Here is a 14,794-nt window from a genome sequence, read left to right as displayed (position 1 = left end):
AGGAACATTTTGGGATCAGTGGTAGGTTTGTGCTAAGTTTGCAGACCTCAGCCACAGTGATAGTAGGAGCTTTATGAGAATGTCCAGCCGCACTACTCCTGCCTGCTATTTTCCTTGTCCCTTTCTTTCTGGGACCATTGGAGGATAGTTTTATCACCTTCACTTTTGTGCCAAATGATTCAGCACTTATCGGGAATCAATCTTAGGAAGTTCTTGGTCTGTGTGCTTCAGCTACTTGTAGGAAAATCTTGCTGACCCATTAGGGGAGACTTTTAAAATAAAGTTCAATGAAGTTTAATTTGTACTTTCTTTTTGGATGGTGCTTTGCCCTTTTCACATTATTCACTTGTAACGACGGGCCTGATCTTACAGACATGTGCCTGCCACATGCACTTCCTGTCTGGGGTCACCTCATGCCCACAGTTCACTAGTCCAGATGTGGAAGTCCTGTCACGATGGCCCCAAGCTTCCCAGCCTCCAACAATGAAGTAACAGAACTTCTAACTGCACACGGGGAATATTGCCAACGAAGATCCACTGATAGCGTTTGACAGTTGGCAGGTACTTAATGAAATAATTAAAGCATTTTATGAATAGAAGGAATAGAAGTAGGCGTAGACCATTTGTCACTAATGACTGCTCCACTATTCAGTGAAATCATGGATCATCTATCACTCCAGCATCATTTTTCAGTGCTAGCCCAAATATACCTTGGTTACCTTAATATTCAAAAATCTTATCAGTTTCTGCCTTAAATAAACTGAGACATGAAGCCTCCATAACATTCTTGGGTAACAAATTCCAAAGGTTCACTACCCTCAGGGTGAAGAAATGTTTTTCTTGTCTTGGTCCTGAGTGGACAGCATTTCATGTTGAGACACTTAGCCCCCATTTAAGGCATTCCAGCCAAGGGTAAAATCATAACTGTGACTAGCTGGTCAAGCCCTATAAGAATTTTGTATATAGAAGCATAGAAAAGTACAGCACAGGAGCAGGCCCTTTGGCCCACCAAGTGTGCGCCGACCATAATGCCAAATTGAACTAATGTCAGCTGCCTGCACATGGTCTGTATCCCCCTATTCCCTGCCTGTTCGTGTGTCTATCTAAATGCGTCTTAAACATTGCTATTATATCTCCTTCTACCACCTCCCCCGGCAGCATGTTCCAGTCACTTACCACTGTGCAAAAAAAAACTTGCCTTTAAAATCTCCTTTAAACTTCTGTAGTGTAGCGGTTAGCACAGCGCTTTACAGCGCCAGCAACCTGGGTTCAATTCCAGCTGCTTGTATGTTCTCCCCGTGTCTGTGTGGGTTTCTTCTAGGTGCTCCGGTTTCCTCCCACATTCCAAAAACGTACAGATTAGGAAGTTGTGGGCATGCTATGTTGGTGCTGGAAGCATGGCGACACTTGTGGGCTGCCCCCAGAACACTCTACGCAAAGATGTATTTCACTCTATGCAAAGATGTGTTTCGATGTACATGTGACTAATAAAGATATCTTATCTTTATGCCCTTTAGTTTTTGACATTTCCACCCTCGGGAAAAGACTCTGACTACCTACCCTATCTATGCCTCTCATAATTTTATATACTTCTATCAGGTCACCCCTCAGCCTCCGGTACTCGAGAGAAAACAATTCAAGTCTGTCCAACCTCCCCTTATACTACCAAACTCCAATCCAGGCAACACTCCAAATTCGGCCTAACTAAAATCTTCTACAGCTGCAACGTGATTTCCCAACTTTTACACTCAATGCCCTGATAGATGAAGGCAAGCATGCTGTATGCCTTCTTTACCACCCTATCCATTTGTGTTGCACCCCAAGAATCCTCTGTGCATCAAAAGGGTTCTGCCATTTACTGTATACCTCCCTCTTGCAATTAACCTCCCAAAATGCAACACATCACCCTTGTCTAGATTAAACTCCATTTGCTGTTTCTTTGCTCAAAATTTCCAACTGATCTATATGCTGCTGTATTCTTTGACATCCTTCCTCGCTGTCCCCAACTCCACCAATTTTGATGTCATCTGCAAACTTATTAATCAAGCCACCTACATTTTCATCCAAATCATTAATATATATTACAAACGATATGGGTTCCAGTACTGATCATTGCGGAACATCACTGGTCACAAACCTCCAGTCAGAAAAACACCCCTCTACTACTAGCCTCTGTCTTCTCTGACCAGGCCAAATTTTGGATCTAAATGGAATCACCTCTTTTCCTTCTAAACTCTAGTATAGGTCAAGTCTTCGTACTCGTTCCTTATAGGATAATCCCAGAAATCTATCTGGTTAACCTATGTTTGTAGTTAATTAAAGAAGATTGTCATCTAAAATGCAAATTTCACAATACTAAATTAAATACCTAAACTAGAACTTGCCTCTTCATATTTCCTGTGACACAGAAGGAAGACATTTCAGCCCATTGAAACTATGCGAGCTCTCAGAGCAATCCTATTCCCCACTTATTTCTCTATTCTCTCACACATTCCAGTTAACTATGCTGTACAGCCCTGCAATTTCCAATGAAAGCAATGGGTTCAATGGCCCTGACACAGGACCAGAGAGCCAATTTGCATGCGATAAATGATGGGATGGGTCTCCGTCAATGGGTCACCAACTGGATGGGCAGTCCAATGGTAAAGGGTATCGGAATATAGGAATCATCTGTTGCTGAGTGTATTCAGGACTTCTTTGTTCAACCACACATCACGGAAGTTCAGGAAGTACTGGCATTTTCCAGAAAAATCCAGCCCAGTTAATCATGTCAGCCTGTTCATTCAAAGGTGATTTTTTTAGCTGACCCAGCTGATGCTCGCACCCTTGTACTTCCAGCATGGGTAATGGAGGCAACAAATGATCTTGCCCTCCCTCAGCAACTGTACTGTTTTGCTGCCTTGACAGAAACCAGCTAATGCTACAAAGACTCAAAGTTGAGACTGGAACCTTCCTGGCCTACATGGCATACCTACTTCTTTTATTGAGCTGTCTGGAAAATCCACATAAAATTTTACTGTAATCTTTTTAACCATATTCATAATACATGAAGAATATAATCCTGCTTTATCTTGTTGCAGATTACATGCAAGTTAGTTCACTGGTTTATATAATAAAATGGAAGTCTGCCTGGTTTTTAAAGAGCAGAAGTACTTATTTACACAAATGTATCATCTTTAGGCATTGCATTATATACACTAGTCATTTCTATTCTGAAAGGCAGTTAAAAAAAATAAGAGTGATTGCAAACAAATTATGGAAATTTTCATGGATCAGGAATAACTTATCAAATCAATTCTGTTAAATCAAAGCACTGCCTTTTATTTAATTAAACCCAATAATTTTGATACACAACCATCCACCTTGAGATCTTATTATATCAGTAGACACAAATTACTCTGTAGGTCTTTGCTATCATATCCTATGATTTAATTTAAATTATCTTTCCATATACAACAGTTTGCTTTCTGTTCTATTCTTACTGTTTATGGCGAGAGGAACTAATTAATTTAAAGAACTGTTTATAGAACATAGTAAACATGTTATGAAAAATACAAGTTTGCTTAGTCCTGAACAGCTGTGAAAAGCAATTAGTGCCTATGTTTTCACATTTACTGAAGGGAACTCTTACACAGGGAACCACATACCAGCAAAGAGAGTCAATTGTTTGCAGAACAGAAGAAGTTGTCAGGAAAAATTATACTTAGTTTTACACTAAAATTTTCAGCTTGTGCAAAATGTGTATTTCTGGGACTTTTTTTTTGTTAATTTTGAGTTGGCAGTCTCCTGTAGCAAGATGATATGTTGAGTCCCTGTTACATAGATATACCCAATGCAGTGGCTGATGCTGAACAAACAAAACAGCTAAGATGTCTTAATCAGGGGTCCGGAGCAAAAGGTAAATTCAAAGCATGCCACATTACAATCTCATATCCTGCATGTGTCAGAGTTCAAAAACGGAACAGAATTCTTGTGTGGTGGAAATTCAGTTAGTCGTGCAGCTAGTGATCTGTTTGAAATCTTAAGTAAACATGATTTACTTATTATAAGCTGCAGTGAAATTCTTTCATGACATTGCCACAATATTTTTGTTTAATTACTTGAAACTACTAGGATATAGCATAAGTGTTTTATCTGATGTGTCATATCCTTTTTATTGTCATTAAGCGTGGATTTATTTTTTTTCTCAATAATTCTACTCTCTTATTAGCTGAAATGGCTTTATTCTTCATGAAGGCAGAACCAGATTATATTCTACTTGGGAGGGCAACATTTCTGAATCTGAGGGAAGTTGTTTTGTACTGTATGGAGGAAGAATATGTGGATAAAAAATATCTACGACTTATAGTGCAACTCATGATTGATGCTGAAGGATAGAAGGAATGCAGAAGTATGAAATGAAGAAAGAAAATTCAGCATATCCAGTTCATATTTTAGAGCCCGTAAATGTTGTTATATATTTTCCTTGCCCTAAACTTATGAATATTGAATATTCAATTGATTTGGTTTCCATTTGAAGTTTAACTGAATTGATATTTTCTGCATTAAGGGGCAAACTGTTGAGTCCAGGCAGAGGGAAATTATTCTCTATGTTTGGCTGATGGCTTTGTTAGTTTATGCATGTCAGCTGGTGCCACTTTGTGCCCACTCTTTGTATGTTAGCTTAGAAATTGAATATTGCTGTGCTTTTGGGCTAAGCATTGGAGGAATCACAGCTGAGCCTAATCCTGTCCACCCAAGTACATTTTCAAGCTTAGGCCACCTGATATTGATCAAGTGCAAGAACCCTAGATACTAAGTCACCTAAGATAATTTCAGTCTTGTTTAGTTACATAAAAACATGTATTGATCACAATATTCTTTTTAAAAAAAATCGGAGCACACATCTTCAAACAGTTGATAGCTTTAATTTAAGCATGGAGGATGTTTGTGCTTGAAACTAGCAAAAAGCCTTAAAAACTGAGGTCTGTGGGTTTGGAGAAGATCAAGAAATATATCCCTCCAGTGGTTGGAGACATAATTCATGTAAAAGGAGATGAAAGTGGAAAGCAATATTGGAGTGTAAAATACCATGCATTAGCTACCTCAAACCATTACCACTAACAATTCGGCTGCTTATTTTTGCTCTGCTTTGTAGTAATAATATGAATATTTTTGGTTTGGGTATGGTGTGGTCAGTAGTGATGTCCCCTTACATTATCAGCACCAGGTTAGAAATGGGGTAGGGCTGGCAAGGGAGACGGTCATCAATAGTCTGAAACCTAACTAGATTAGTTGTTATCAACAACATGACTACCAAAGCAAGACTGAAGGTGGGTACTAAGTGACTAGTAGCTCATCTCCTGACTGCTCTAAGCCTTTCACTCATTCCATGATTCAAGTCTGGTATGTGATGGAATGATTCTGTAGATGTAAGAGCACATAGAAACCACTGAGTAATAATTAAATGCAGGAACACAGATCACCTAAGTTAATTTCAAGGATATTCTTATTTAGAACATGGAACATTACAGCATAGTACAGGCCCTTCAGCCCACAATGTTGTGCTGACCTTTTAACCTACTCTAAGATCAATCTAACCATTCCCTCCAACATACCCCTCCACTTTTCTGTCATCCATGTGCCTATCTAAGAGTCTCTTAAATGCCCCTAATGTATCTGCCTCTACCAGCACCCCTGGCAGTGTGTTCCACGCACCTACCACTCTCTGTGTAAAAGAAAACTTACCTCTGATATCCTCCCTATACTTCCCTCCAATCACCTTAAAATTACGCCCCCTCGTGTTAGCCCTTTCTGCCCTGGGAAAAAGTCTCTGGCTGTCCACTCGATCTATGCCTCTTATCATCTTGTACACTGCTATTGGGTCTCCTCTCATCTTCCTTCGCTCCAAAGAGAAAAGCTCTAGCTTGCTCAACCTATCCTCATAAGACATGCTCTCCAATCCAGGCAGCATCCTGGTAAATCTCCTCTGCGCCCTTTCTCGAGCTTCCACAACCTTCTGAAAATGAGGGTACCAGAACTGAACACACTATTCTAAGTGTGGTCTAACCAGGGTTTTATAGAGCTGCAATGTTATCTCGCGGCTCTTGAACTCAGTCTCCCCTGACTAATGAAGGCCAACATGCCATACACCTTCTTAACAACCCTATCAACTTGCATGGCAAAATTGAGGGATCTATGGACTTGGACCCCAAGACTCCTCTGTTCCTCCACACTGCTAAGAATCCTGCCATTAACCCTGTATTCTGCCTTCAAATTTGACCTTCTAAAGTGAATCACTTCACACTTTTCAGGGTTGAACTCCATCTGCCACATCTCAGCCCAGATTTGCACCCTATCAATGTCCCGTTGTAACCCTCAACAACCTGCTACACTACCCACAACACCACCAACCTTCGTGTCATCTGCAAACTTAGTAACCCACCCTTCCACTTTCTCATCCAAGTCATTTATAAAAATCACAAAGAGCAGGAGTTCCAGAACAGATCCCTGTGGACAACACTGACCTCCAGGAAGAATATGCTCATCTACAACCACCCTCTGCCTTCTGTGGGCAAGCCAATTCCGAATCCACACAGCCAAGTTTCCTTGGATCCCATACTTCCCGACCTTCTGAATGAGCCTATCATGGGGAACCTTATCAAATGCCTTACTGAAGTCCATATACACCACACCCACAACTCTACCCTCATCAATGTGTTTTGTCACATTTTCAAAGAATTCAATCAGGCTCCTGAGGCATGACCTGCCCCTCACAAAGCCATGCTGACTATCCCTAATCAGATTATGCTTCTCCAAATTCTCATAAATCCTCTCCCTAAGAATCTTTTCCAAAAATTTGCCCACCACTGAAGTAAGACTCATTGGTCTCTAATTCCCAGAGTTATCCCTACTCCCTTTCTTGAACAAAGGAATAACATTTGCCACCCTCCAATCATCTGGTACTACTAATGTGGCCAGTGAGGATGCAAAGATCATCGCCAAGGGCTCAGAAATCTCATCCCTCGCTTCCCATAGTATCCTGGGATATATTCCATCTGGCCCCAGGGACTTACCTATCCTAATGATTTTCAAAAGTTCCAGCACATCGACATGTTCTAGCTTATCAGCCCATTTTACACCGTCCTCACAAATGTCGTCTCTCTCACAGGTGAATACTGAAGCAAAGTATTCATTAAGGACCTCCCCTACCTCCTCCGAATCCAGGCACATTTCCTCCTCTATCCCTAATTGGTTCTACCTTCACTCTAGTCATCCTCCTATTCTTCACATGCGAGTAAAATGCCTTGGGGTCTTCCTTAACCCTACTCGCCAAGGCCTCCTCATGTCCCCTTCTAGCTCTCCTAAGTCCCTTCTTAAGCTCCTTCCAGGCTAATTGTAATTCTCCAGACCCCTGACTGATCCTTGCTTCCGAAACCTTAAGTAAGCTTTTTTCCTCTTCACTATATATTCCACATCTCTTGTCTACCATGGTTCCTTCACCCTACCATTCTTTTCCTGCCTCAATGGGACAGACTTATCCAGAACCCCCTGCAAGTGATCTCTAAACAACCTCCACATTTCCATTGTGCATTTCCCTGAGCACATCTGCTCCTGATTTGCACTCCCAAGTTCCTGCCTAATAGCATCGTAATTTCCCCTCCCCCAATTAAATACTTTCCCATACCGTCTGCTCCAATCCCTCTCCAAGGCAAGGGTAAGGGTCAGGGTCAGGGAGTTGTGGTCACTGTCTCCAAAATGCTCACCACCGAGAGATCTGATACCTGACCAGGTTCATTGCCTAGTACCAGATCCAGAATGGCTTCTCCTCTAATCGGCCTGTCTACATACTGTGTCAGGAATCCTTCCTGGACACACCTAACAAATTCCGCCCCATCCAAACCTTTTGCACTAAGGAGGTGCCAATCAATATTAGGAAAGTTGAAATCACCCATGCCAACAATCCTGTTAATTTTGCACCTTTCCCAAATCTGTCTCCCAATCTGTTCCTCAGTGTCTCTGTTGCTATTAGGGGAGTCTATAGAATACTTCCAATGGAGTGATCACATCCTTCCTGTTTCTGACCTCCATCCACACTGACTCAGTGAACGATCCCTCCAGGATGTCTTCCCTTTCTACAGCTGTGATACTATCCCTGATTAGCAATACCACTCCCCCACCTCCTTTACCTTCCTCTGTCCCTTTTGAAACATCTAAACCCCGGAACAGCCAGCAGCCATTCCTGCCCTTGTGAAAGCCAAGTCTCTGTAATGGCCACAACAACGTAGTTCCATGCACTGACCCGTGCTCTAAGTTCATCACCCTTGTTCCTGATACTTCTTGCATTAAAATAAACACACTTCAACCCATCCAACTGACTGCAATTTTGCCCTCTCAACTGCCTATCCTTCCTTACAGTCTCTCTACATGCTGCATCAACCTGTACACCAATTGCCCCATCTCTGACCTATCACTCGGGTTCCCATCCCCCTGCTAAACTAGCTTAAACCCTCCACAACAGCTCTAGCAAACCTGCCCGCAAGGACATTGGTCCCCCTCCAGTTCAGGTGTAACCTGTCCCTTTTGTACAGGTTACACCTTACCCAGAAGAGATCCCAATGATCCACAAATCTGAAACCCTGTCCCCTGCACCAGTTTCTCAGCCACACATTCATCTGCCAAAGCAACCTATTCTTACCCTCACTGGTGTGTGGCACAGGCAGCAATCCAGAGATTACTACCCTTGAGGTCCTGCTTTTCAGCTTCCTACCTAGTTCCCCATATTCGCTTTTCGGGACCTCATCCTTTTCCCTACCTATGTCATTGGTGCCAATGTGTACCATGACTTCTGGGTGCTCACCCTCCCCCCTTAGAATGTTATGGACCCGATCTGAGACGTCCCTGACCCTGGCACCTTGGAGGCAACGTATCATCCGTACTATGGAGTCCCCTATCACTATTGCTCTCCTTTTCTCCCCCTTTCCCTTCTGATCCACAAGAGCCAGACTCCGTGCCGGTGACCTGACCACTGCGGCTTTCCCCTGGTAGATGTGTGTGTCCACCAAACAGTATCCAAAGCACTATACCTGTTATTGAGGGGAGTGGCCACAGGGGTACTCTGCACTACCTGCCTATTCCCTTCCCCTATCCTGACAGTTATCCGGCTCCCTGCCTCCTGCAACTTAGGTGTGGTTACCTCCCTGTAGCTTTTATCTATCACCTCCTCATTCTCCCGTATGAGCCTAAGGTCATCCAGCTGCAGCTCCAGTTCCCCAACACGGTCTGTAAGGAGCTGCAGCTGGATGCACCTCCCGCAGATGTAGCTATCAGAGAGACTTGAGATCTCCCAGATCTCCCACATCTGGCAGGAAGAACACACCACTGATGCTGGATCCATTGTCACTACTTTAGCTAGGCACTAATAGACAAAGAAAGAAAAACAAACTTACCAGAACTTACCTTGGCCTCTTCTTGCCGAAGCCTCTTGAGTCTTTTTTTAGGATTTTAAGAAAATCTTTTGCTAGTTTATTGATCAGAGTACAGGTGCCAGTTACATGGTAGAATGTGCAGATAAACTGCAGTAATGCACCAAGCTTAATTTGGTAGTGTTCCGGTCTTGAGACCTTTAACAAGCAAAAAGGTCACGAGGCTACCTTCCCCCAATTCTCTAAATTGCACGCCATCATAACATAGGTGTATGTCAAAAAGATACCCCTGTAGCAAACAAATGAAAAGCAGATTTGTCCATGTATAGTTAATGGAGAAGGTGGTCAAATTAGTAATTCAAACTTACCCATTAAAACTTGATTTCAGCAAAAAGAGACCCATAATTTGGCATTTAACCCAGATCTAAAAGACTGACTGGATGTTGGAAATAGAATCACTTGTGAGTTCAATCAAAATCTGGTAACCCACTTATCTGCAGATAGCAGTGCTCCTTTAGTTCTACAGGTCCATTATTCAATTGCATTTTCCTAGCTATCCTCTGTGGCTCTTTCTAATTGTTGCTATTAGTGGTTTTCTTAGTCTCAAAGCTGTTTGGAATCATGTTATCCTTCTACACTATTTCCCTTCATGATGTTGCTGAAAGTTGCATTGTTTTCCAGTGAAGGTAGATAATAAAAATTTTTAATCAATTATAAATTTTTTTGTAATTCAGATGTTGGTGCGAAGAATGAAAGACGCCTTTGTGCTTTGTATTACAACAAGAATCCTGGCTTTGAGGTGATTCATGGTTTGCTGGACCGCATAATGCAACTTCTCGACCTGAAGCCTGGAAAGGAGAATGGATACTACATACAGGCTGCAGACGGTGAGCAATTATTTTAAAATACTTAATACTTTGTGCCACTAAATTCAAGCGGAATACAATGTAGCACAGAAATGCATGTAAAATAATGACGTAAAGAACCAGTTAGTCTGTTTTTATAGTGGTTTTTGAGGGACTGATATTTCTTTGATTCCACTTCAACCTCAAGGAGTTACGTCCATAATCCAGAGCCCCAAATTTTTGCAGTCTGCAACAAGAGAGCACTGGCAACCATTCAGTACACACACATGTGTCTACCAACTTTCTATGGGAATTTTCATGGAAGCTTTAGTGATTAAAATTCCACTCTGGTACCATTTTCTCTATAGCAGAACTATCCCAAGTGAACAAGCAAGCAACAGTATCACTCCTTAATAAATCAGACTGACAGTTCTTAATGAGCAACACAGTCTAAAACAGGTAATGTTTCAGTCAGAATAGTTAATTTATTGCCAATTTATTTGCAGAAAGCAAATAAGACAGCAAGTAAATTGGGAACATGAAAAGAAAATATATTTGCCTATTTTTGACCTTGAGACTCCACATTTGTAAAAGTTAATTTTCATTGCTAAGGCAGGTGTTTGACATTATTAAAACTTACAATGCCATTAGAGTACACTGGCAATAGAGTTGATTTTTACTGGCATGATTAGTGAGTATCCCATTACGTAGTATAGCAACTTTGTGTGTTCCACATGTTTCAGTCTTAAAGTTCTTTCAGTGAATCACTGTTGTAGCAGAGCTTCTTGAGGAACAATACAGCTTAGATTGCAATTTCCTGAATTTCATGTATGACTCTGTACAGTTGATGGCTGTTTAATTTACTGATGGTGAACCCTGCTAGATTTTTAACTGTAACATCCAGTCCTATGTTTCATCTGGAATGCAACATCTCTGATGATGTATTTGCTTAGAGCTGTACCTGCAGTGTCAGCCAGGATCAGGTGCTCAAATCCTGAAATTGTAATTACTTGATCTGGAGGCAACAGTGCTCATACTTACTGAGTTGAATCAGGATTCTGTTCATTTTTTCACAGTTTCTACCAGGTACCTATTCACTGATAGATAGCAGTCTGATTTGTTTTTTTTTTGTGGATGATGTTCAATGATTTTCATGTCACAATTTAAGAGTTATACTATTTGTCTCAGTTTTACATATTTGCACTTTCCATAAACTATTTCAAAGGAAATTTATCACAGATACAGAATATGGCATTATCCTGTACCACATCCAAAAACTTCTTATTCTGTGTATTTACAAATGAAAATAAATCTTTTCAATGGCAAATTTTTAATATTTTAGGACACTGAAAGAAGTGGGTCATAGGCAGATTGCAAATCCAAGAGATTTTCTTGCCACCATCTTATTTCACCGGCAAGCATTCCTATATCAAGTTACAACACAAACAGTGTGCAATAGGGCAAACCAGCATGGACTGATAGCTGGCAAGTAACATTCACTCCAAGTTGGCATAAGGATTTAGCCAATGGAGGAGCTGTGTTGCATCTCTTATTCAGAATGGTGTGTGACATGGAGGAGAAGCTGCAAGTGATGGTGTTCCTATGCACTTGAAACACTTGTCCTTCTTGGTGTTAGATAAATTAACTATGGTGCCCTTTGTAGAAAGTACATGCAGCAGCCATTGTACATTTAATGCATCTCCAATTTAGACTGGTGTGTGACTTCGAGGAGGACCTGCAGGTGATGGTGTTCCTATGACAATGACCATCTCCAACAAGAGAGAGTCTAATCACTTTGGTATTCAATCGCATCAACCTTGCTGTGCCCCCACCATCAACACCCTGGTGGTCACCATAGACCAAAAACACATTTGGGCCAGCCACATAAATACCATGGCTGCAAGAGCAGGTCAGAGGCATGGTATCTTATAGAGAGTGACTGACATCACAAAGCCTTTTCATCATCTACAAGGCACAAAACAGAAGTACGATGGAATACTCCCTACTCGTTGGATGAGTGCAGCTGCAACAGCATTCAAAAAGCTTGACACCATCCAGGGCAAAGAAGCCTGTTCGATTGATATCTCATCCACTACCCCAAACATTCATTCACTCCGTCACTGGTACACAGTGGTTGCTGAGGATACAATCTGCAAAGGGCACTGTAGTTAATTTATCAAGCTACTCTGCCGCCAAGAAGGACGAGGGCTTCGTGTGCATAGGAACATCAAGACCTGCAGGTTCTCCTCCAAGTCATATATCATTCCAAATTGGAGATGTGCCACTATTTCTCCATACTTCCTTCTCAATAGCACTTTGGGAGTACCCTCACCAGAAGGGCTGCAGCAGTTGTACAAGGTGGCACATCCCCACCTTTTCAAGGGCTATTAGGAATGGGGAGTAAATTCTGGCCATGGCAGTGATGTTCAGATCCCCAAAAAATGAATAAAAAAAGGCAAGCATTAGTGTACTTCAGATGTGACCTACCTGATGTCTTTAAAGTAATTTGCCATTGGCAAGTGTGATTGTAATGATACATTAATCTGTGTAATGCTTGCAGCAACTTCTTAGATCCTAAGGAAGTAACCAAAAATAAAATACCACTCTCTGGGAGAGTATACTGTACTTCACTCATTAAAATAAAGCTAGTGTTACATTTATGGAAACTTTCTACATAACTGGAACAGTCCCTGTTGCCAACATATGATTTCATCTATGTGTGATGTGGGGTGTCTGGCTGTTTCCTATGCACCCAATTTCCAATGAAGTCATTTTGATTTTTTTATTACTATAAATATTACTTTTTGTCACGCATTCCATCTACAATGTACTGATTGAAATAATATAAACTTATCAACAACTTGGTCGGATAGTGAATTTTTTCTCTTACTTTATTTAAAATTAAAAATGGAGGAATGGTAGGGGCAGGAAATACCATGGAACAACAAACTTGCAAGTGGAGACGACTGAAGACTAGAGAGCCTTTTTATACATAGTGCACTTTTTGAAATATGCTCTGTTACATGCCCCATTTTTATAATAGGAAAACATAAATTGCATAAAGAAACCAAAAGGACCTTTCATGTTTTCACTGAGCAGTCACATAGTTAATTGAATAAAGCTAATAAACTGTCTTATGATCATCAGATGATGTGAACATGCACAAGAATGAGTCAGAACCTCGGCAGACTGCATTGTGTTTATTTGCCTTTATAGCAGTTTCTGGCTCTTAGGAATTACTTATATTAGGCAAAGCACTTTGAAGTGTTGTAATAAGTGGTTGAATAAATGCAAGTTCATTTGCTTGTTTTTTTCAGCTAATAGGGATTGTTGAAAAATGACTACTCCTCCAACCCACAAAGGTCTCTTTCAGTAAACTATATTTTAAAAATTCTTTGATAAGTTTCAAATAGCATCTGGAGTGATATGATGAGTTTTAAGAAAGTGAGGTTTAAGTAAAAGAAAATTTAGCTGTGCTGTGCTCAGTTATGTTGATTTTTCAGGGTGAAGCATTTTTTTTCCATAAAATGTTCGAATTTTCGCATGCTGATCAACAAATATAAGGAATTAGATTGCACCTCCGAGAAACTTCCATCTTGTGCTTAAATTGATTGACTTAGTTTTACAAAAATACAAAACAGCTAGCTGGTCCTCATGCTGACTATTTTGCAAGGCGAGAAAGAAAGGAGAAACTTACATTGTTCCTTAGAGAAATACCAGCTAATTGCAATGCGCATGTTAGTGTGTTTGGGACTTGCACCTGCACAATGCAGCAACAGAGCACTGAAAATGCTGGAGGTCAGATAGAGGCACATCTGGCCAGCTCTTATATCCTTGGGACTCTCCACTGAGTCCAGGGACATTCTGTGATGTACTTTGAATCTGGCCCCTCAGTTTATGCCTCCCACAGTTTAGGACAGCTAATTCATTTAAATGGAGTCACCTACCTTCGTTATAAAGGTAAGTGATTTTATTTTGAATTTATTTGAAAATATTAATTAAAATAATGTGCATAAGTTGAATGTATTAAATGCTTTGATTTTGTATAACTTTTTAAAAGTTACTTAATTTTATTTCCAGTGTTTCTAAATAGCTGAAATCATCAGAGATATTTAGTGAGAATGTCTCGACAGTGCTGTCAGAAGGCCATCAGGATGGTCTGTGGTTGGGGTGTTGGTGCTGCCTGAGGCCTCCTTCCTGCTTGGGGTCACTCTGCCTCTTGGAATGGCTGTGGCATTGAGTTCCCCAGTCATTGGGAATTGTGCGGCCACAGAAGACAAATGTGATGTGCAGGCTTCCGGCCCATTGTATAACATGTTTTGCATCCTTTGAACACCTTAAGGTATTTTGACAACCCATAGATTATTTGTTAAGCACAATGACTTTGGATGCATGGCTAAGCAATGCAGCAAGTATGTGTGCAGAGAGTTGCACAAACAGCAGTTTAATGAATTAATTGGTTTTCAGCCATATTGTTGGAGGGAGCATTGCTAACCAGGGCTCTCGGATGATGTCCTCCATATCCATGTTCTCATTCTTTGTAGA

The 14,794-nt window shown here is 41.0% G+C and overlaps 1 protein-coding gene across 1 annotated transcript in view; it reads left to right on the top strand.

Moving 5' to 3' along the window:
- Window positions 1-14,794, top strand: part of farsb (phenylalanyl-tRNA synthetase subunit beta) — a 51,037-nt gene that overhangs the window by 24,887 nt on the left and 11,356 nt on the right. Inside the window, exon 16 of the mRNA XM_052018701.1 lies at window positions 10,139-10,291. Within this exon, the coding sequence (XP_051874661.1) occupies window positions 10,139-10,291 (153 nt within the window). The remainder of the gene's footprint in view (window positions 1-10,138; window positions 10,292-14,794) is intronic.

Source organism: Pristis pectinata, chromosome 6 (assembly GCF_009764475.1).
Source record: "Pristis pectinata isolate sPriPec2 chromosome 6, sPriPec2.1.pri, whole genome shotgun sequence".
Lineage (NCBI taxonomy): Eukaryota > Metazoa > Chordata > Chondrichthyes > Rhinopristiformes > Pristidae > Pristis > Pristis pectinata.
The sequence above is the reverse complement of the archived record's forward strand: the minus strand, read 5'-3'. Positions and strand labels throughout refer to the sequence as shown.